This window comes from Ursus americanus, chromosome 16 (genome assembly GCF_024610735.1).
Source record: "Ursus americanus isolate L20-20 chromosome 16, mUrsAme1.1.p, whole genome shotgun sequence".
Taxonomy (NCBI): domain Eukaryota; kingdom Metazoa; phylum Chordata; class Mammalia; order Carnivora; family Ursidae; genus Ursus; species Ursus americanus.
In genome coordinates, this window is record NC_142142.1 from 1,346,923 (window position 1) to 1,368,389 (window position 21,467).

The window sequence follows — 21,467 nt, forward strand, 5'->3', positions numbered from 1 at the left end:
TCTCATTAGATTTATTCTGAAATCTGCTTTTTTAATGTTCTTGAATCTTTTAGTCCCTTCGTGTTTTTTCAGAGATCATAGAAATGCATACTTTATTTTGAATTTAAAATCATTTATGCTTCTATGATATCGGTTGACTTTAAGCAAACTAAATGTGGTTTACAGGAAGAAAAAAGATGGTTATAATCCTTTGTCATTCCTTGTGCTTTTTCTACTCTCCCAAGAAGATTAACCATTGGATTTGTAGTAATAACTCACTTTCAAGAAAAGAAAAGCTAGCTAGTGGTGTCCACTATTAACCATGCTAAACCTTTTCAGCTTCTTTACTTACCTAGTAACTTCAATACCTTTCCTCTTCTTAGATGGTTGGCATACTAACCCCTTTGCCTTTACTTCTGTACCTTGCTGGACTACCAACCTCACACAATCATAACTGTGATTTTGAGGGACTTTGTCGAGATGATTTGCTTCATTCTTTTTCTTGCAGGAGAAAATTTTGAGCAGACACCACTGAGACGAACATTCAAGTCTAAGGTCCTTGCCCGATACCCTGAGAACGTAGAATGGAATCCCTTTGACCAGGATGCAGTGGGAATGGTCAGTATTTGTTAGCTCCAAGTATGAAATAATTTACAAACTAATTTACAGTAGAATTATGAGTCTAGACTGTGGTAGCAGCAGTTCCACCAACTACCAGTAACTTTTGAAGAAGGGATTATGTGCATATTTTTCATGATTCTGCGTTTTGATCAACATATCAAATACACTGAAAATCACCACGTTTCTGTTTTGTCAGACAAATGCATAGTAATGGTTCAGTGAACTTTGAGGTACTGAGCTAGCTATTGGTTGCTTATAGTACTGAGATTACATGATGAGTCTGATTTAAAGGAGTTTTCTCTCAATCTTGGTTGTGTATATCTGGGTGATGTGGCAGGAATGGGTATTTTGTTTCATCCTAATTTTAGATAGGACAGCATTTTTTTGTTTTTGTTTTTAATTGAGCGAGGGAGAGAGCGAGCACAAGCTGGGGAGAAGGGCTTAGGGAAAGAGAGAAGCAGACTCTCTGCTGAGTGTGGAGCCCAGCTTGGGGCTCAGTCCAGGACCCTGAGATCATGACCTGAGCCAAAGTCAGATTGCCTCACTGACTGAGCCACCCAGACGTCCCAGGACAGCATTTTAAATCTCACGTAGAATACTACTATGAATAATCTAACCTTTATTGAGTATTCAGCTTGTGCTAGGCATTATGATAAGCATTTTACATGAGTTAATTCATTTAATCTTCACAGTACCTCTTATGTAGATGATATTAAGTAAACACACACACACATCTTATACATGAGGAAACTAAGATCCAAAGAGGTTAAGTAACGTGTTCAGGGTCACATGGCTAAGAAGCGCTTGAGCTGTAATTTGAACACTGTAGCATAGTCTGGTTCCAGTGCTGTGCTCTTAATCCCATCTTTGTACGGCCTGTATTAATTTTCAGTAGCTTCCTATACTTTTTGGAGGATGATCTTGTTTGATGCATGTAATAACCCTGTGAAGTAGGCAGAGTGAATTGTATTATCTTCATTTCACAGATGAGAAAACTGAGTCTTAGTCTCAAGTTTTTTTGACTCCTAGTCCAGTGCTTATTTCATTTTAACGTGCTGTATTCTAGAAACACCTAGGTTTTGGGAAGTCACGTCCAAAGGTAATGGATATAACGTAATGTAGGTCCTTTTATTTGTTAACCCAGGCCGCTGGCAGATCTTTTGTAGCCGGGGTATGTAGGACGGGGACGGGGACTGACTGATGTAGGTCGGTTTGGTTAGCTGTCCACGTTTCTTTATACAACCCATCTGAGCTGAAGTGAAACAAGTGCGTCTTTATCCTTATTATGTCATCTCCTTTATGTGAAATGCTCCCTTTTTTTTTATGAAAAGAGAAGGCTCTCTTGATGACAGAATTTTCTGAGCTGATAGAGTCTCAAACTTTATTTTTAGGTATGAAGTTGTATCTGTCTATAGGTATATCTCTAGCGTCATTTCCCAGTAAGCGCCATCATGCTTAATCACCTACCTAAGTTCTCCAAGCTTTCTCTTACCTCATCTTTGTGCATTTTCTTCCTGTCCCTGAAATACCCGCTTTCCCTTGTCTACCTGACGAATTCTAATATAACCTCATCTATGAAGCCTTTTCTGATGTTCCTGGGCTGGGTTGTCTGTTCTTTGTTGCCTTAACACTTTGTTTTTGGGTAACCCTGGTAACTGCATTATAATTTTATTTACTCGTATGTCTTAGAACGGGAGATTTTTAGGACAGGTATTTTGCTGTGTTGATCTCAATATCCCAAACACCTAGCAGGGTAGGTACTCTGGAATAAATAGTGATGGTATTCTGAAAAGAGGAGCAGCAGTGAGTGTTCTCACCACTTGTTTCCTTATTGTCTTTTGCAGCTATGCATGCCCAAAGGGCTAGCGTTCAAGACCCAGGCTGATCCCAGGGAGCCCCAGTTCCATGCCTTTATCATCACAAGGGAGGATGGCTCTCGGACATTTGGGTTTGCCCTCACGTTTTATGAGGAGGTGACTAGCAAGCAGATCTGCAGTGCAATGCAGACCCTCTACCACATGCATAATGCTGAGTGTGATGTCCTACATTCTCCCTCTGTTGATGGCCGAGACCACAGTGGCATGGAGGATGGTGAAGGCACTCCTGGGACCAAGCTTCAGCGCTTCAACTCCTATGACATTAGCCGGGACACGCTCTACGTCTCTAAGTGCATCTGCCTCATCACACCCATGTCCTTCATGAAAGCATGTCGGAGTGTGCTGGAACAGCTTCACCAGGCGGTCACTTCACCTCAGCCCCCTCCACTGCCCCTTGAGAGCTACATATACAATGTACTCTATGAGGTGCCACTCCCACCTCCTGGCCGGTCCTTGAAGTTTTCTGGGGTCTATGGGCCAATAATCTGCCAGAGACCAAGTACCAACGAGCTTCCTTTATTTGACTTCCCTGTCAAAGAGGTCTTTGAACTGCTTGGGGTGGAAAATGTGTTTCAGCTTTTTACTTGTGCCCTTCTGGAGTTTCAGATCCTTCTCTACTCACAGCGTAAGTCAGTGCTTACTGGAGCTTTCTCTCTGCATAGGGCTTCCCTTCTTTCCATATCGAATGCAGTGGAACTGACTGAAAAGGTGAAGGGCTGTTACAATTTGAGCAAAACTCAGATCTTTTGCAGGTAGGTGGTAGATGGCAAACTGATGGAGCACAGGAGGGTCACAGTTTCTACTTGGCTATCATCATGGCCTTTTGCTGGGCGCTTCAGCCTGGGAGGGGATCCTTTCTGACATCCCTTCTAACTGTGCTGAAAAGAGGGGTAGGAAACGATGGTTCTGGAAAGCTGACTTTCCATCATTGTGCAGTACTTTTGCCCCTTCAGCCTGACCGTAAAAGTGAGGGCTCAGAAACGATGATCATTCGTATAGCTGAAAGAGTGTGTTTGAGAAAATGAGGATGTATTGCTTCTTTCTGCTGTTTGTTATAACTGAATTGTTTTTTATAAATTAGAGGTGAACTGAATGTGAGCATCAGGTTTGGACAAAATAGTAAAGTCGATCAGAAGGAAACAGATGTTTATTAAATGAACCAGAAAAAGAACATAAAATTTATTCATTCAGTACCTATTTATTGAGACCCTGCCATGTGCCAGGCATTGTTTCAGGGACTAGAGATACAGTGGTGGACAAAACAGGTAAAAATCCTTCCTGTAATGGAGCTGATATTTTAGTGGGGAAGGAGGGGATGATTAAATAAATAAATAAAGTTCATAGTGTGTAAAGTGGTAATAAGATCTGTGGAGAAAAATAGGGAAGAGGATGGTATTTGGGGAAGGGAAATTCTAGTTTTTTTTTAAGATTTTTTAAAATTTTATTTATTTGAGAGAGAGAGAGGGAGCACCAGCGGGGAGGAGGGGTAGAGGGAGAGGGAGAGGGAGAAGCAGACTCCCCACTGAGTGGGGAGCCCAATGCAGGGCTCAATCCCAGGACCCTGGGATCATGCTTTGAGCCAAAGGCAGACGCTTAACTAATTGAGCCACCCAGGCGCCCCTCCAATTTTTAATAGAGTGATTAGTTTAAGCCCTCTCTGAGCAACCCTTGTTAATATCTATAGGAAAAGTATTCTAGGCAAAGGGCATAGCACATATAAAGGTTTTGAGACAAGAATGTGCTTGTTATGTTCAAGAACAGTTGAGAAAACTGAGTGGATGGTACGGAGTGAGAAAGCAGGAATATAGAAGCAGATGTTGTTAAACTTAACAGGAGCTTAAATTTTACTATTGTAGACCACTGTAAGGACTTTGTTACTCTGAGATGCATAGTCATTGTAGGTTTTAAGTTTTTTGACTTTTTATTTTGAAGTAGTTTCCAGCTTATGGAAGAGTTGCAAGAAGCATTGAAAGAACTTTTGTGTGCTCTCCCACAATTCACCAATTATTAACATTTGGCCACATTTGTCTTATCATTCTCTCTCTCTGTGTGAACATAACTGAACCGTTGAGAATCATTGCAGATGCCATGTCCCTTGACTTCTAAATGTGTCAGCTTTTATTTCATAAGAGCAAGGACATTTTCTTACATAACCATAGTATGATTATCAAATTTAAGAAATGTAACATTGTTATATCGTATTCAGGTTTCACCATTGTCCCAAAAATGTCTACTTTGATAAGTTTTTTTTTTAATTCCTGATCTGGGCTCTCGTCTAGTAACATGACTTGCTTCTACTTGTTACTTCTTCATGTCTTTCATGACATGGACATTTTTGAAGAGTGCAGGCAAGGCATTTTGTAGCGTGTCCCTCAGTTTGGGTTTGTCTGATGTTTCCTCAGGGTTAGATTTGGATTATAAATTTTTGGCTATAATACACAGAAGTGATGTTGTGAGTCTCTCAGTGCATCGTATCAGGAGGCACATAATGTGTATTTTTATCATGACGGGACGCACTTGATGTCAGTTTGCCCATCTTTGGTAATGTTAATTTGATCACTTGGTTAAGATTATGTCTGCCAAATTTCTTAAATGGAAAGTTATCCTCCTTCCCTTTGTAATTAGTAAGTAATTTGTGGGGAGTTACTTTGGAACTCTGTAAATATATTGTTCCTCTTTGAAGTTTTCCCAGTAGATTTAACATCCATTGATGAGTCTGGTCTGAATTAGGTAGGACCATTATGGTCACAAAATGGTGATTTTTCTAGCTCCATATTTATTTATTTATTTATTTATTTATTTATATTTTTTTCATTTATTTTTTAGAAGATTCATTTATTTATTCAAGAGAGAGAGAGCACGCAAGCAGGAGGGGCAGAGGGAGAGGGAGAGAGAATCTCAAGCAAACTCCATGCCAAGTGTGGAGCCTGTCACGGGCTCAGTCTAATGACCCTGAGATTACAAACTGAGCCGAAACAAGAGTCGGGTGCTTAACCAGCTGTGTGACCCAGGCGCCCCTCCATCTATGTTTATTAATTGTCATTGTACTATAAGGAGTAACGTTCATTTTTCCTTGTTTGTTTATTACTATATGGACTCACAGATTTTTATTTTGTTCAGTACGTTAGGTACCTGTAATGCAGTGGGGATGACGTAGACATGGGAAAAGGAGGATTAAAACCAGAAGTATGATAGGTGACATTTTTCCTTCAGGATTCCTTCTTAAATTTCCCAGAATATGCGTTATTGTATCAGTAATACGAATTTTAAGAGGTGATTGAGAAGATTTGTGTATAGAATCAAGTGGAACTCAGGACCTAACACCATGTTTCTAGCATGGTTAGGAAAAAGATTTTTCCAAAAAAATTCCTGGATATTGTTGAGCGTGGCTGAAGGTAAAATGGAGTAGCCTTTTATTGGATGTAGGCTGTGCTCTCTGTTAATAGTGTAGTTTAAACAGTTCAGGTGGCTTTTCTTGAAATAGGTTTTGCCTCAGGTGGATGAAGAAGGTGGCCTTCCCTAAAACATTGTATTTTTGCTTAAAACATGACTGTATAGTCACTAGTCTTTTGATGAAGGGTCTAGTCTAGGTATTTCCTTTGATTATGGGTCTGCTAATCAGATGTCTGCATTGTTTTTCTTATATAAACAACACCCATAATGCATTCACTAGGTTTTCCAGATACATTTTGTTTTTTAAAGGGGAGTGAGAACTTAACAAACCTTGCAAAAGAACCAGAATGGAGACTACCTATAGATTTTTGTGGTTTTCCCTGTTTTTTTTTTTTTTTTTTTGCACTTAATTGCCTCATGATATACTTAATTCAGTTATACTATTTTTTAGCCACTTTGCATTACTCAGTCTATTTATTTTAATTTAATTTAATTTTTTTTGAGAGAGAGAGTGTATGCATACTTGAGGGGTGAGGGGCAGAGGGTGAAGGAGGGAGAGAATCCTAAGCAGCTTCCACACCCAGCAGGGAGACTGACATGGGCTCCATCTCACGAACCTGAGATTGTGACCTGAGCCAAAATCAAGAGCTGGAGGCTTAACCAACTGAGCCACCCAGGCGTCTCTACTCAGTCTTTTTTTTTTTAAGATTTATTTTACTTTGGGGAGAGGGCAGAGAGAGATGGAGACAAATCCTTAGGCAGGCTCCCTGACTTGGGGCTCAATCCCAGGACCCTGATATCATGACCTGAGTTGAAATCACGAGTTGGATGCTTAACTGACTGAGCTATCCAGGCACCCCAAAAATAAGTTTTTAAAAAAGCAAATAAATAATGTGTCAACAAACAAGGTAGAGAAAGTTGAAAGTTTCCCTTTTTTACCTAGAATCCTACTCCTCAGAAGTAATCTCTTAATTTTTTTAGTGCCCCCTCTCAAATATTTTTGAACAATGAAATATTTTCATGTGAAGTGTTGAGTACATATGTGTTAATTGTATTATTCTTTAAAGTATACATGTACATTATGATACATGTATGGTATATTAAAATTAATGTTAAAATTTAATATACCATATGTATATGTTTTAAATATGGTATATTAAAACTTAGGAAAAAAGCCTTTCAATCATATGGTAGGAATTTTAACACGTTACAAAAGGGTGTATCGTGAAGTGTAAAAGACTTCCACCTCTGGCCCCTGGTTCTCCTTCAGGGAGATTACCACTGTTTTCCTGTTTCCTTCCAGACATAGTCGTGCATATACAACATACATACTTTTTAGAAACAACACAAATGGGAGCATGCTAATCATTGTTTTGCACTTTCTTTCATTTAATAATGTATCTTGGAGATAGTGAGACATAGAGATTAGGTTGTTTCCTAAGAACAACGAGTACATGAGAAACATCCTTATTCATAAAGTTTTCACAGAAGTGTGAGTATGCAAGGACCGTTCGTGATTCAGTTTCCAGTGCATGGAACTGGCCCCGTAGTTTGTTTAAGGGTGGGTTATCTGTAGAGTGGTCCCAAAGCTGTTGTCTTCCTCTGCACAGAGACAAGCCATGAAAACATGCTGATTCCTCCCACCCTCCCTCCCTCCCCACTCAGCAGCGGTGGTTGTGATCCCACTGTGTTTTGCATTATTTCCTTTTGTTAAAAGTAATCGCTCGTTAAACATTATGGGGATTTAAGAGAACATAGTTGCCTAGAGCCTTAGTATCTCCAGTTGATTTTGGTCGTTTGAAATGCCTTGGGTGTACGTGACCTTCAGCTGCTTCCTGGTTATTGATTTCGCCTTCTTGGAATGATGAGCACAGACACAGGCAATGGCAGAGGAGGTACTGATTTTATCATTTGTGCTGGTGTACAGAAATGGGTTTTGTGCTGTTACTTACAGCTCCTGGAGGTCAGCGTCCTAGCGCGGGTACCACAGATTACTGGATCCCTGAGGCATTGTTTGTTAGGCCATGCAGGCCATCCTTCAAGGTGGGATGTCGCTTTTTTTAAATGTAAAAATGTAGAGAAAAAGAAACCTACAACTCAGACCAGAAAGGCCATGCAATTCCAACTCTCTGGTGTCTGTAAAACTAAACCACATAAATGGAAATCGGCTTAGCCTTGAGAGAGGAGATTATCTCTGACCTCCAAAAGTGTTTTGTTTCTAAGAATCCCATAATTTCAAGTGCATCACAAGGAATTCTTCAGAGATCTCAATCTGAGGCAAATAAAGTTATCCACTCTTAAGAAACAAGTGGGCTGAGTTTTAGATACTAAACTAGACTAGATTTTTTCCTGAAAAGTAGGGGAAAACCAGAACCAGATTTCTGTGCTATTGGAAAACCTGCTTTGATGGAGTAGGGAAAGCCTTTTCCTTCAGACTGTAGCGTGCTCTGTTCTATGTTGTAGAATGGTTGTTCCCAGACACTGCAGCTAGGTACTGGAAGTAGTAGTCCAGCACCAGGAAGTCTCATGACAAAGGCGTTTTTGGGACTTCTTTACTCAAACTGTCTGTTGGCCTTCTGTGAAATGTTACTGTCCCTGAGCAGACATGCCAGGAATGCCAGCCGAATAAAGCACCTGCTTTATTGACTTTGGGCAAAGGAAGGAGGAAGTCTTTTGGTTTTCTCGTGATTGAAAAGGCCTCTGGTACTCCTGCCTGCCTCCCCCCCTTTAAATCCAGCAGCGGGGTGTGCGTGTGTGTGTGTGTGTGTGTGTGTAGGTGTGTGTACACACTGAAGATGGGGATGGATATTTTGGTGTAATATTTATTCAAAATATCATGTCCCAGTGTTGGGACATAGAAAGACTACACCTTTAGCTTTACATATCCCTTGAAGGTTTTCTCCCATGCTTTTGCATTCTTTTGATTCATCTTAATTTTGAATTTTAAAATAAATTCTTAAGATGACTGAGATTCTCAAGATTATTGCTCTTGAGTAGATTATTTGCAGACATTCATATGTAGAAAAATAGAAGAATTAAAGTCTAATCTGGAGAATCATTAGAATTTTTCTTTTTTTCTTTTTTAAAGGTTTTATTTATTTGAGAGGCAGAGAGAGCACACGTGTGAGTGGGGGGAGGGAGACTGCGAGAATCTCAAGCAGATTCCCTGCTAAGTGGAGCCTGATGCAAGGTTCCGTTTCACTAGGGGCCTGATCTCAGGATCCTGAGATCATGACCTGAGCTGAAATCAAGAGCTGGCTGCTTAACTGACTCAGCCTCCCGGGTTAGAATTCTTCTTAATAATGGTTGTTGGAATGTCATCGAGCAGAAGAATTTCAGCAGAAAGATTAAAAAGCAAAGTCGTGTGGGCATCCCACGGAATTGAGGTATCACAGAAGAGGCTGAAGGCGGAGCTTGCAATGGCATACATTTTGTTCGTCGTTTACTTTCATGTGGGACTAAATACTTTTTCTGAAATTATTTATGTATATAAAACCTAACTCCAAAGATTGCTTTTCTTTTTTTTTTTTTGTAATTTGGGAAATGTTTTTGTTGTTGCTTGAGTGATGGTTGAGAATCTTCACTACATAGTTTTTAATGTAGGAATGACGTTGCTTTGTGTAGGCACAATGAAAAATGAGATAGACTCTCTCCTTGAACTCTTATTAGTTTGCCTTGATCTTTAGTGAATATGAGAAGCTCATATTCTTTTGTCCTTCTGCTAAACCAGTTTTTTGTTTGTTTGTTTTAATTGATGATCAATCTCAGAGTTCACTTTTAGGCATTAATTGGTCATATCACTTATCTGTCACGTTCCTTAGTTTCCTCAAAGAAGCATATGAGGCATTTTCCTGTAGTGCCCTTAAAATCAAGTTTGAGATGATGGAGTTTTAGTCATTAATTTCTATATATTTTCCTTATTCTTTGCTTAGCCAGTAGTAAGGTAGGCAACTTTCAAAGCATGATTAGTGAGCAAATATGGGATACTTTGCTAAACTTCTACCTAGTTGATACATATCAGTTTTTGCTCACTTTTTTACTCAACCTTCCTCATTGTGGGGAAACCTTTCTGTTACTTATAACTCCTTTTTGAACCAAGCTATTATTTGTTTAAATGATGGGGTGGATTTTTAGTACGTGAAACCACTTTAACCCTTATGAGAAAGCTCATTTGAAATCAGCCATTCCAGAGGATATTAGTCATATGATTTTAAAATTTATGTGCCTTTGTCCTTAAATGCCTGAAACCATTATACCATTTGTGAATAGTAATTTTTTTTTTGTAAATAGTAACTTTTAAAATTTTACTTTTAACCAGTCCATTTTATTGGCTTTGCCAATGTATTTATTACTTTTTTTTTAACTATAAAATGGGTCTAGAAATTGTGTTCTAAAAGTAAAGCTAAACTTTGAACACAAAGCCTTCCCTTCCAGACTAAGATCTCTGACCTAAAATAAGAGTTTTGAAGCATGAAAGTCAATCTTAGTCTTTCAAATTCTCAGGAAGCTTTTTATTCAAGTATTAAAGTAACACATTTGTGCTGTTCTCATTGAGGAAAAGTTCCAGGTGGAGGACAGACTTGACTGGTGGAAAACCAGCTCTGCATGCTTTGTGGTTCTTTGGTCTTGATCTTGAAGGCAGAGCTCCTGTTAGTTCCTAATAGAATGCTGATATATCTGAGTGGTAGAAGAGCTTCCATGCTGAATGAAGACCCAGGCCACTGTTCCTTTTGTTGTTGTTGTTGTGGTTCCCCAACCCCTTTCTACTTCAGAGAAGCTACTTAACATTCTGTTTAGTATTTGGAGCAAGGTGCCATTTAGGATTTCTACTATATTTCCATAGTAAATTTTATTACCAGCAAGAACATGTATGTGGGTATATTTCAGCTTGTGGTCCACTGAGGTCTCAGGGTTGTCTTTCTGATACCCATAAGGGAATCACATTCTGAGCATACCCTTGCTGAGGTTTATTCTGAGCCTTTCTAAATGTGAAATTGTATTGAAGGTTTTAACTTACTATTTGACAAGCAAGTGCTTTGTTTTTGACTGGTTTGTATGTGTTTTTTTGTTTTGTTTTGTTTTTTAACCTAGATTACCAGAGATTGATGACTGTGGCGGAGACAATTACAGCTCTCATGTTTCCTTTCCAGTGGCAGCATGTCTATGTCCCTATTCTCCCGGCTTCTCTCCTACATTTCTTAGATGCTCCTGTTCCATACCTGATGGGCTTGCATTCCAATGGCCTGGATGACCGGTCAAAGCTGGAGCTGCCTCAAGAGGTGAGAGGAATGCGGAGCTTGGGCGCTGGCGCCCCTGGCCCCAGTCTAGGATTGGAAAGAGAATGGCTTTGGGATGAGGCTAGGGTGGTGTCACAAAGTTTATTTTCTTTTGAGGAACATAAATAACTTTCCAGGAAAAAATGTAAAAACAATGAACATTTAGCTTAGTTTAAGTCATTGCGGGAACATTTGTCATCTCTATTATCTGACATTGCATACATTGTAACATCTGTGTTTATACTATCGTGAATTTCCTTTTCCATATGCAGTTTTTCAAGCATTGTATTTTACGTACTCTTCAAGACATTTATTAGGAGATCTTTTTAGGGGCACTTGAGTGGCTCTGTTGGTTAGGCCTCCAACTTTTGATTTCAGCTCAGGTCTTGATCTCAGGGTCCTGAGTTCAAGCCCCTGCATTGGACTCTGTGCTGGGCATGGAGCCTACTTAAAAAGAAAGAAAGAGAGAGAGAGAAAGAAAGAGAGAGAGAGAAAGAAAGAAAGAAAAGAAAGAAAGAAAGAAAGAAAGAAAGAAAGAAAGAAAGAAAGAAAGAAAGAAAGAAAAAATCGTTTCATTCTGTAAAACTCGAAATACACACAAAAGAGTAGCATAATGAATTCCTGTGTTCTCAGCACCCATCTTCAACAGTTATCATACATGTTAAATTGAATTTTACTTTTATACCTCCTACCCCCTGTTATTTTAAGGAAATCCCACATAACATAATTTCATAATCACTTCATTACTCAGACCAAGTATTAATAAATCTGTGGGTTTCTTTTATAGGCCAAGTGTATCTGTAAACGTTGACCTGATCATAGTGATTTTTGTGGTGCTGAGCCAGCTGAAAATTTTCCTTGTTCAAGATAAGGAAGACCTTGAGAGAATGCTTTTCCTCTTTTGCTGTGAAGATGGCCTGCTCCTCTTTCCTCTTATTTCATATACCAAAAGAATTGATTAAAAATATATTTATTTATTTCCTGCTTCATTCTAAAGCAGATTTAAAGCACGATTAAAATAAGATTATTTTTTATTTTTCTAGAATTACTCAAAGAACCGGTCTACCTTTTTATCTCATTTTGTGGCTGGTATGAAACCACTTGGGAGAAGGGGTTTTCATATTCTGAATTTCTTAGTCATTAGAAATTCAGAACAAGATTTTGGAGTATACGTACACTGGTGTTACATGGCTCTGTTTCCTCCCTCCACCAAAATGTTTTTGGAGGAGATTTTTGCATAACTAATATTAGTAAGGAAACCTCCAAAGAGGAGCACGGTCTCATGTAATTGGATCTGAGCCTCATATTATTGGGCATGTCTCGGCAGCATCCTTGATGAAACCCTGATTATTAGGTCACACTCGTAATATTTACATTATAGTCAGATGCATCTCTACTTTTTCTTTCTCCTTTGGTTTTAGAAGCAAAATGTCCTCCTTTTAGCTTCTTCCCTGTCTTACCGCTTTTGCTGCTTTGATTTTATAGACCTTTGTGTTGTTTGGAGTGGGACAAGATTGATTAAGGAAGAAGAGATCTAAGTGATGGAGAAAATCATTGAGTTGGGGTATTGGATTTTTATATATGTTTGTTTTACTGATAAATATACATGAGGAGTACATAGCAAAGTTTGGAAAATGGAAACATGCATATTTAAATTGATACCTCTTCAGAATAAATCTATCATTTTGTAAAGTCAAAACAAGAATAACAACAAAAAATGGGTGAAGGTGGAGAGCTAAAGAGGAATGCTACGTACCAGTGTAGTAAGTAGGTCACCAGGCAAGAAGCCAGTTTTCTCGGTTTTATTTTCATCTTTAGCATCAGCTTGCTTATATTTGGGGCAAGCTCTGTTCCCTGTAGGATCCCTCAGCATCGTTCTTTGGGTGCCTCATGTATGTGGGTGTATGAAGAGGCTGCTAAGAGACCAGCAGTTTTCTTAATGGGGGACTCAGTGAAACTGTTTGAGAAACCAAGGGTTGTTTGAGGAATCCAAAAGTTCACTCTGTCCTGGTTCTTGGGGTCTCCACTTTTATAATATTCTCCATTGTTGCTACATCCTTTGCGTCTCCCTGTGGTCTGCTTGGGAAGGAGAGGTGACAATGAATACCTGTACATACTTAATAAGTAATTCTAGGGTTTCGGAGTCCCACTTCATCCAGACTGTCCTTTTGAAGGTCACATATTTGTGCAGGTTGTTTCATAGCTGGATATTTACCTTGATTTTTAGCAGAGAACCTGTAGAATACCTGAGCCTGTGTCGTCCCTCTGGGGAACTTTAGACTGGGGAGAACTTTTCTCAAGGAATAAAGCGCCCTGAAAGGTATGCATAACGAAAGACTAAAAATATCTCTGAAAGACAACTTTGGGATGTCTCACAAATTTTGTATATATATACTTTTTTTTTTAAGATTTTAGTTTTAGGTACTCTCCATACCGAACATGGGACTCAAGCTTACAACCCCGAAATCAAGGGTCCATGTGCTACCAGTCAAGCCAGCCAGGTGTCCCATAAGTGATACGTGTTTCTAGTAAAAAATTATACCAGTGCACAAAAGCATAAAAATAAAGTAAAAATGACTTCGGATTTTACTACTCAGAGATAACGACTTTTAACATTTTGGTGGACATCCTGTGGTATCTTTACGCTGCTAGAAGGAGGTTTGAGGCAGAACTGGGGAAATTCACCTGGGCCTGCGCAACGGTGCGTCATCAGGCTCATGGGGCAAGCTTGACTTATAAAAGGGACTTTCCCCAGAGGGATGAAGACTGTACATTTCTTAGATCTCTAAATCTGAATTCATCAGTTGCTGCCCCATCTTGGGGCATCAGAAGTCTGTGAAAAAGCCCTTTGTTCCTTTTTATACCAACACACGAGCTCAGCTGTCCCTGAGCAAGGGAAAGTGCTGAGCTGCCTTTGTGAGGCATTCTTTGTCCTGTGCTTCTCTTTTGGGTTTCATTGTGTGAGTCCAGGAAGGGGGCAGTTTGTCCACAGCTATGTCAGGGGAAGCAGGCAGAGGATATTAGAGTAAAGAAGAGGGTGTTACTTCTTTCTTTCTTGGGTCTGTCTGTCTTTCCTACTGTTTTTTCTCCTTTCTCAAGATATTCCTTCAATAGCTTTTCCCAATAACGTATGCGTTGAGCTCCCCTTCATTGAATAACATGGAGCTAGACTAGGGGTGAAGCTGGCTGTAATTTGGTATTAGGAACTGAAGCTCTGGGAAGGGGCATTGTGACCTCCTGCAGGAAAAAATTTGGAAGACTTTTCAGGATTTTGGGGATCCATGTGGTTACTGTCCCAGAGTAGCTAAGTCTTCCCATGGCCTCTCCCAACAAGGCAGGAGGTGAAAAGAGGAAAACTGATCATGTGGGTTCAATGCCTCTTCTAGGCTACTTTTTGTCCCCCAGGCTGTTTTGCAGGAGTTGGCCTCTTAGCTGAGGAAAGGGGTGCATGAGGAGTTTGAGGTGGGCTTGCAAGTTGCTTCTGTTTGCCAGACCTCTCAGCCTGTAGGAGAAAGCAGTGTGAGGCTATTGTTTGAGCTTAGTGTTTGAGTGACCTCCTGTTTCACTTTGCCTTCTCATCCCTACCTCCTTCAGCCCAACTCTGTAAAGAATGGCTAGTGGTATCTACTCAGAGGCTCCTGTCTTAATCTAGCCCATCTCTGATGTGTGCCTGAGCTGCATTCTCTCCTCTAGCTACCTCCCACCAGGAGTGTATCTACAATACGTGGACATAGCATTTGGAGTTCATAAAATTCTTTACAGACATTCTATATTTGGCTCACATCAGTGGGAGAAAAGCCAACCAAGCATTGTTGAGTGGATGCAGTTATTTTTAGATGCCTCTGTGTTTCCAATTGGACAAACTGCTTTTTTTCTACAAAGAGAGGAGAACCAGTGGGGTAAATGATTGCACTGTGTGCCTTTGGAGGGTCCCACAGCTTTGTTCTGTTAGCTGTATGGACAGGGCTGATGAGGTAGGTGATCTTCATGACTAGATTTAGTTGTCTTTACTACCTTTTTTAATGGCTTGATATGAAAGCATTTATAATTTTAAAATCTTAAAGGGACAAACAAAAAGCCTATTTTTAGGTGTTAAACATTTGTTGGCCTTTTTTCCAGTCAAGGCTTAAACTTGTTATCCAGTGGAGAACTCCAGAAAGTGAATTTTTTTTTCATTTTTTAAAAATTTAAATTCAGTTAATTAACATATAATGTATTATTGGTTTCAGAGGTACAGGTCTGTGATTCTTCAGTCTTATATCACACCTAGTGCTCATTACATCACGTGCCCTCCTTAATGTCCATCACCCGCTACCCCACCCTCCCACCATCCTCCCCTCCAGCAGCCCTCACTTTGTTTCCTATGATTAAGAGTCTTTTATGGTTGGTCTTCCTCTCTGATTTCGTTTTATTTTTTCTTCTCTTGCCCCTTCTTCTCTAGTTCCATCCACATTTGTGCAAATGGCAAGATTTCATTTTTTTTGATGGCTAAGTAGTATTCCTTTGTGTGTATATACCACATCTTCTTTATCCAGTCATCTGTTGATGGACATTTGGGCTTTTTCCATAGTTTGGCTGTTGTGGACATTGCTGCTGTAAACATTGGGGTACAGGTGCCCCTTTGAATCCAGAAAGTAGTGGATTTTAAAGCTATTCTTCTTTTAATCTTTGTGTCTTAGATATGGGAAAGTTCCCTTTTTTGACTGTGGATTGGTAGGTGGAATAGTTTATGCACCCAGCAGGTGTTTATTGAATGAATGCATGCATGGACGTCTTAAAGCATGCAGTTTTAATAGATTGAGAGTTTGTGGAATGGTTCTATTTAGCTAGACTTACGTCATCCTCCCACCTCTTCTTTTAGACTGCAAGACTTATTGGTACGGGGAAAAATAGAAGGATCAGTGGATCAACGCTTTGATATACAACAGAGGTACCATCCTAAAGGAGGGACTGTTTAATAATGGAGCTAGAAAATTGTTTGTCCAAAAGGGAAAAAAGTAAAAGGATCCCTACCTTCCACCATAATAAAATCAACTTGAGATGGGTTAAGAAGTTATAAACATCAAGAGCAAAAATTAACTCTTCTAAAGATAATATTAATAAGTACATTTCTGACCTCTGGGTAGGGACGTTGTAAACAAGATACAGAAAACACTATCCCTAAAATAAAAAATTGGTAAATTTGGTTTTTTAGTAAAAGGCGAAACATTTATGTGGTCTGAAGAGAAACCAGAGTATATATTTGATTTTTTAAATTACGAGAAAGACATCTGAAAATGAAAGGATACGATAAAAACTAGAAGATATGTAACACGTATAACCTACCAAGAATTAGCATCAGGAGATTGTAAAGAACTTGTACAAACCAGTAAGATGATAAGCAGCCCAGTAGAAAAATGGGCTAAAGATGTGAATAAGTATTGCACAAAAAATGCACATTTTTTTCACTAGCAACCAAATATAAATTAAATGCACCTGTTTCAGTGGCAAAATTAAGAAATCTAATGATACCAAATTTTGGTAGGCTCAATAGATTGCTGGTGAAAGTGTAAATTGTTATAACTAGTTTGGACACAGCTAGGCATTATTTTATAAAGTTGAACATTTGCATAGCTTAGAACACAGCAGTTCCACTCCTAGGAGAAGATCTTGCACACATGTCCAAGAAAACATGTAAAAATGTAAAAGCAATAACAGGAAAGAACTTAAATGCCCTTTAATGGGAGAATTGATAATAAATTGTGCTACATCCACACAGTGGAATATTATACAAGAATGAAAATGAACATCATATAGCTACCTATAAGAAAATGGCTGAATCTTAGTAATGTCAAGTTGAGTGAAGAAAAGTAGTAGCACAGCACTGCTTAAGGAATGGTAATCCTTTCATAAATTTTAAAAAACAAGCAAACACTTAAAGGCATATATATGTGCTAAATTGTAAAACAAAGGGCAAAAAGATAATAAATAGAGAATTCTGGATCGTGGTTACCTGGGGATGGGAATGTGTAGATTGGAGGGTGGGATTGGGGAAGAGTGTATAGGTAGGTAAAGTATTGGCAATGTTCTAGTTTTTGGTTTCTCAGGAAAAAATGTCATTAAGATTGTCCCCAGAAAGTGTTCAGTTTCCATTCCTAATAAGAGTGTATGAGATGTTTGTTTTCTAGTGATTTGGCCAGCATTGGACTTTATAAATCTTGTAGATCTTTGCCAACCCAGTAGGTAAAAAATACTTTGTCTGTATTTCTTGGATTATTAGCAAAATCGAAGAACTGTATATGTGTGTATATGTAAAACTTTATTTGAGAGAGAGAGTGGGAGTGGGAAGGGGAGGGGCAGAGGGAGAGGGAGAGAGAGCATCCTCAAGCAGACTCCCCGCTAAATCATGGATCCTGATGCAGGGCTCTGTCCCAGGACCCTGAGATCATGACCTGAGCCAAAATCAAGAGTTAGCTGCTTAACTGACTGAGCCACCCAAGCACCCCCATCTTTTCATATATTTGAAGTTAATTAACTGAAAGTTCTTCTGTGTTTGCCTTCTGTAACGAGTTCCCATTTCTCAGTTGGGTGATTTATTTTTGTTTCAGTGATTTCTTTGGCTGTTAACCTTGTGTTATGTATGATAATTACTGTTTCCTAGATTATCTTTTAATTTTTTTATGGCAGTATTTACCTTTATGGTTTTTAGCCTTGAATAAAGTTTAGAAAGCCCAACTCTACCTTAAGATAGAGCAGTAATCTTTTATAGTTTGTTACTGCTTCTGTGGGTTTATTTAACTTTTTTAACTTTTTGTTATGGAAAACACGAATGCATGTCAGAGTAAAGAGACTAGCATCCATCATTCTGTGCCCTTCTTTCCGTATTGACCTCCCTCTCCCCACTCACCCTGCTGGATTATTTTGAAACAAATCTCACACAGCAGTATTGTGTTATTCAAATATATTCAGTATCGATCTCTGAAAGATACTCTTTTTAAGAAAATAGAGTGGCTTTATTTTTTGTATTTAAATCTTGAGTCTATCTCAAATTCATTTGTGGTATTCTATTTTAACATTTCTAAATGTATAGCCATTTGTCCCGAAAACAGTTATTGAATGATCCATCCACATACATGGGTCTGTTCAAGACTCTTGTTTTCCAACAGATTATTTTATGTTTATATTAGAATCCAGTAAGGCAAGTGTTTTCTCAGAATTTTTTTGGCTATTTTATTCTTTCAGGCAAGATTCAGAATTAATTCATCAGACACTCCCTTCAAAAACTCTCTGGAATTTTGAAAAAAATTGACATTAAATTTACAAATAAGTAGGGGGATTATCAGCATCTTTTCAATGTGAAATTTTCCTATCTAATAATATTGTTATATATGATAACCATTTATTGAAGTTTTATCTTCCACAGTGATAATAACAATGTTAATTACCATTGGTTAGTAATATGGGCCTGGCACATAAATCCTCAACATTTATTGTCTCATAATCCTCAAATTTATGACATAGGTAATATTATCATTTCTGTTATATGAACAAAACAGAAACACTTTTTTTTTTAAGTTTCAGAGGTAGAATTTAGTGATTCATCAATTGCATATAACACCCAGTGCTCATCACATCACGTGTCCTCCTTAATGCCCATCACCCAATTACCCTATCTCCCCCAACCCATCTCCCCTCCAGGAGCCCTCAGTTTGTTTCCTTGAATTAGGAGTCTCTTGTGCTCTCCCTCTCTGTTTTTGTCTTATTTTCTTTTTCTTTTTTTCTTATTTTCTTTTTCCCCTATTGTTCATCTGTTTTGTTTCTTAAATTCCACATGAGTGAAATCACAGTATTTGTCTTTCTTTGACTGACTTATTTCACTTAGTATAATACCTTCTAGTTCCATCCATGTCATTGCAAATGGCAAGTTTTCATTCTTTTTGTTGGCTGAGTAATATTCCATTATGTATATACGCACACACACACACACATATATATATGTACTTATATGTGTGTGTGTGCGTCTGTCTATCTGTCTATCTCACATGTTCTTTATCCATTCATCTGTTGAAGGACATAAAACAGAAACACTTTTTAAAAAAATTTCTGTGTTATGTTTAATTCATTCAGCAAATTTCAGATCTTTTTTTTTTAAGATCAGTTCTCAAACTTTTTTTTTTTTAAGTAAGATATAATGTATTATTTGTTTCGGGGTACAGGTCTGTGATTCATCAGTCTTATATCCAGTGCTCGTTACAACACATAGTCTCTCCAATGTCCATCACCCAGTTACCCCATCCCCTCACACCCCTCCCCTCCAGCATCCCTCAGTTTGTTTCCTAAGATTAAGAGTCTCTTATGGTTTGTCTCCCTCTCTGGTTTCATCTTGAAACAAACACTCTTTTTTTTTTTTTTTTAAAGATTTTATTTATTTATTCGACAGGATAGAGACAGCCAGAGAGAGAGGGAACACAAGCAGGGGGAGTGGGAGAGGAAGAAGCAGGCTCATAGCGGAGGAGACTGATGTGGGACTCAATCCCAGAACGCCGGGATCACGCCCTGAGCTGAAGGCAGACGCTTAACCGCTGTGCCACCCAGGCGCCCCTAAACAAACACTCTTAAACATTTAATAATGCAGTGAAGGAAATGATAGTTGTCTTGGCTAGACAGGTTATGGTTATAAGATAAATATTTTTTAAAAAGGCTTCTCTAACTTATAGCTACAAGGAAATACCATAGGGACAGGAACTATAAAATATTTAAGTTAAAGTGAACAAGAAATGTGTAGGACCTCTAAGGAGAAGAGTGGAGGGTTAGCTTGAGCATATGTCTGAAGTCAGGCTAGCTCAGTTCAAATCACAGTTCTACTTACTAGCTGTGTGACTTTGAACAAGTTCGTTAACCTCTCTGTAACAGTTTTGTCTGTAAAATAAGGGTAGGTAGATATTGCCAAGTTGGTCTTTGTTAATCCATATTACCTACCTCACCAGCAGTGTATGAGAGTGCTGTCTCCGCACATCTTCTCAGAAGCAACCTTAAAGCCAGAACATAGCACAGAAATAATTAAGACCCACCACCAAATCTAACAAACTAGGACTAAGGCTCAAAAGGGATAATGGTATGCTGGGGTCATATAGGGAGGTAGTGCTGGAGTCAGATCTGGAACCTAGACTTTCTGACTCACTCCGGATGTTTTCTTTACTACTGTAAGAATTCAGGAATTCAGCGACTGTTTTATGAGCATTTGCTATAGGTGTGACTTTTGTGGTAGGTGTTCAATATCTGTGTCATCACAGAATCCTTAACACTCTCTAAGATAAGTGTTTTTATCTCTTTATTTGCATTTTATAACTGAGGAGACAGAATCAGAAAGTTTTAAGTACCGTTCCTTAGAAAGTGGCAGGGGAAGATTAGAACTCAGGTCAGTTTCCTTCTTGAACCCCATGTTTATACCGTATCTCACACATGCCAATTTCAGATATTTCCTCTTCTCTCTCTTGTTCATTATCCTTTCTAAACCTTCTTCCTAATGCTCTGGAGTTGTTTACACTCATCCTGTTTTGACTGCCAGGCTAACCTCTGCTTTGTGGACATTGACAACCACTTCATTGAGCTGCCAGAGGACCTGCCTCAGTTTCCCAACAAGTTGGAGTTTGTCCAGGAAGTCTCTGAGATTCTCATGGCATTTGGCATTCCCCCTGAAGGGAACCTGCATTGCAGCGAGAGTGCCTCCAAGCTGAAGAGGCTCCGGGCCTCTGAGCTTGTCTCTGACAAGAGGAATGGGAACATCGCAGGCTCCCCTTTGCATTCCTATGAGCTCCTCAAGGAGAATGAAACTATTGCCCGGCTGCAGGCCTTGGTCAAGAGGACTGGGGTGAGCCTGGAAAAGGTGAGATGCTGTATATAAATTTGTGACAGGTTTGGTCTGTACTAGGGGGCTGTCCTGGTGAAATAGAGTGTGAGATAAGAAAGCACCTAGTTCTGGGCAAGGCTTATATGTGAGCAGTGGAAGAATGCTCTTGGATGGGAGACTCTGGATTCAGCTCTGGCAAACGTTATCTTAGTAAATGCTATTTAAATCTAAATTTGGGTAGCTTTTCACCTGGCATCAAAAAGAACCCGCTGTCATCCTTTGTGAGCACCACGGGAGAGTGACTTGGGGGTGACAGTCGTCATCTTTGTATTCAGACCTCTTCCAGATCCATTGCCCTTTGAGTTTCACGGCAGCTGACAGCATGCAGGGCAGGTATTGTTAACACTGTTTTATAACTCAAGAAAGCAAGGCTTAGAGAAATTAAGTGCCTACTAGGTGACTGAGTAGAGGCTAGATCCTGGTCTTCCTGAA

General features: G+C 39.1%; 1 protein-coding gene across 1 annotated transcript in view; it reads left to right on the forward strand.

The window, feature by feature from the left end:
• The window catches only part of DENND5A (DENN domain containing 5A), a 101,113-nt gene that overhangs the window by 37,469 nt on the left and 42,177 nt on the right, over window positions 1-21,467 (forward strand). The window contains exons 3-6 of the mRNA XM_045803870.2: window positions 488-597; window positions 2,445-3,102; window positions 10,962-11,149; window positions 20,694-21,011. Of these exons, the coding sequence (XP_045659826.1) occupies window positions 488-597; window positions 2,445-3,102; window positions 10,962-11,149; window positions 20,694-21,011 (1,274 nt within the window). The remainder of the gene's footprint in view (window positions 1-487; window positions 598-2,444; window positions 3,103-10,961; window positions 11,150-20,693; window positions 21,012-21,467) is intronic.